General features: G+C 45.6%; 1 protein-coding gene across 1 annotated transcript; it reads right to left on the bottom strand.

Annotated features, from left to right (window-relative positions):
- Positions 1–927, bottom strand: LOC127680620 (olfactory receptor 52P1-like). Its single transcript, XM_052176214.1, has one exon. The coding sequence runs from the start codon at positions 925–927 to the stop codon at positions 1–3; it is 927 nt and encodes a 308-aa protein (XP_052032174.1).
- Between the last annotated feature and the right edge of the window lie 281 nt (positions 928–1,208).

Below are 1,208 nucleotides of genomic sequence, written 5' to 3'. Positions count from 1 at the left end.
TCATCTGCATAAGCATCTGGCCACCCTGTCCCGTATCTCCTTCATTTTAATACCGTAGATAATTGGGTTAAACACTGAAGGTATGAGAAGGTAGAGATTGGCAAGGATAATGTGAGCATGAGGTGGAATGCTGTGGCCAATGCGGTGGGTGATGGATGAAAACAGTGCAGGTACATAAGTGATGAGAATGACAAAGAGGTGGGCTGAGCAGGTGTTGAGGGCTTTGAAGGTGGCATCTCGAGAGTTGAGGCGTACCACTGTCTGCAGGATGAAGACATATGAGAAGCCAATTAGAAGCAGATCGAGTCCCACTACAAGCAAGATCACAAAGAGCCCATAAATCCGATTGGGTCTGGTGTTACTACAGGCCATTTTTACCACAGCCATGTGGTCACAGTATGTGTGAGGAATGATCCTGTGACAGAAAGTCAGCCTTTGAAGTAGAAGAGGCATGGGCAGGATAAGGATGACACCCTTGACAAGTGCCACCAGTCCTAGGCGTCCAACTAGAGAATGGCTCAGAATTGTGTTGTAGCGTAGTGGCTCACACACAGCCACAAAGCGGTCAAAGGCCATGGCAACAAGTAGGGCTGATCGTACCACTGAAGCTCCATGAATGAAAAACATCTGTGTGAAACAGGCATAGATGGCTATGACTCGATCATCAAACCAGAAGAGGCACAGGACCTTGGGCACAAGAGCTAGAGTAGAGATGAGGTCAGCTACCATTAGCAGAGCCAGGAGCAGGTACATTGGTGTGTGAAGTGTGTGGTCTGTGATAACCAAGAAGAGGATAGCACCATTGCCAATGAGGATGGACAAGAACATGGAAGTGAACGGAAGAGAGAGCCACAAGTGTTGGGACTCTAAGCCGGGCACTCCCATAAGAGTGAAAGTCATGGAGCTGGAGTGGTTGAAGACGAACATTCCAGAAACTGGTAGTAGTTGTTAAGGAAGGCTGAAATACCTGCCAATGAGACGTGGGTGTTGGTTGATTTTACTGGTTTTGGTTCCAGTGGTTTGCTAAGTTGTGACCCAGAGAAAAATATCATAATGTCATAATATCATAATGTGCATAATGTTATGCACAGACCAGTTTCAGTCCCATCTCTAAGACATTTTATTGTTTCCATAAACAATCTTTATGGTCTTGGTGTTCAGTATTAAGGATGCATAGACAGTCTTCATTTTCATATTTCACAGCTCAG

Source organism: Apodemus sylvaticus, chromosome 1, assembly GCF_947179515.1.
Source record: "Apodemus sylvaticus chromosome 1, mApoSyl1.1, whole genome shotgun sequence".
Lineage (NCBI taxonomy): Eukaryota > Metazoa > Chordata > Mammalia > Rodentia > Muridae > Apodemus > Apodemus sylvaticus.
This window is presented reverse-complemented; position numbering and strand designations above follow the sequence as displayed.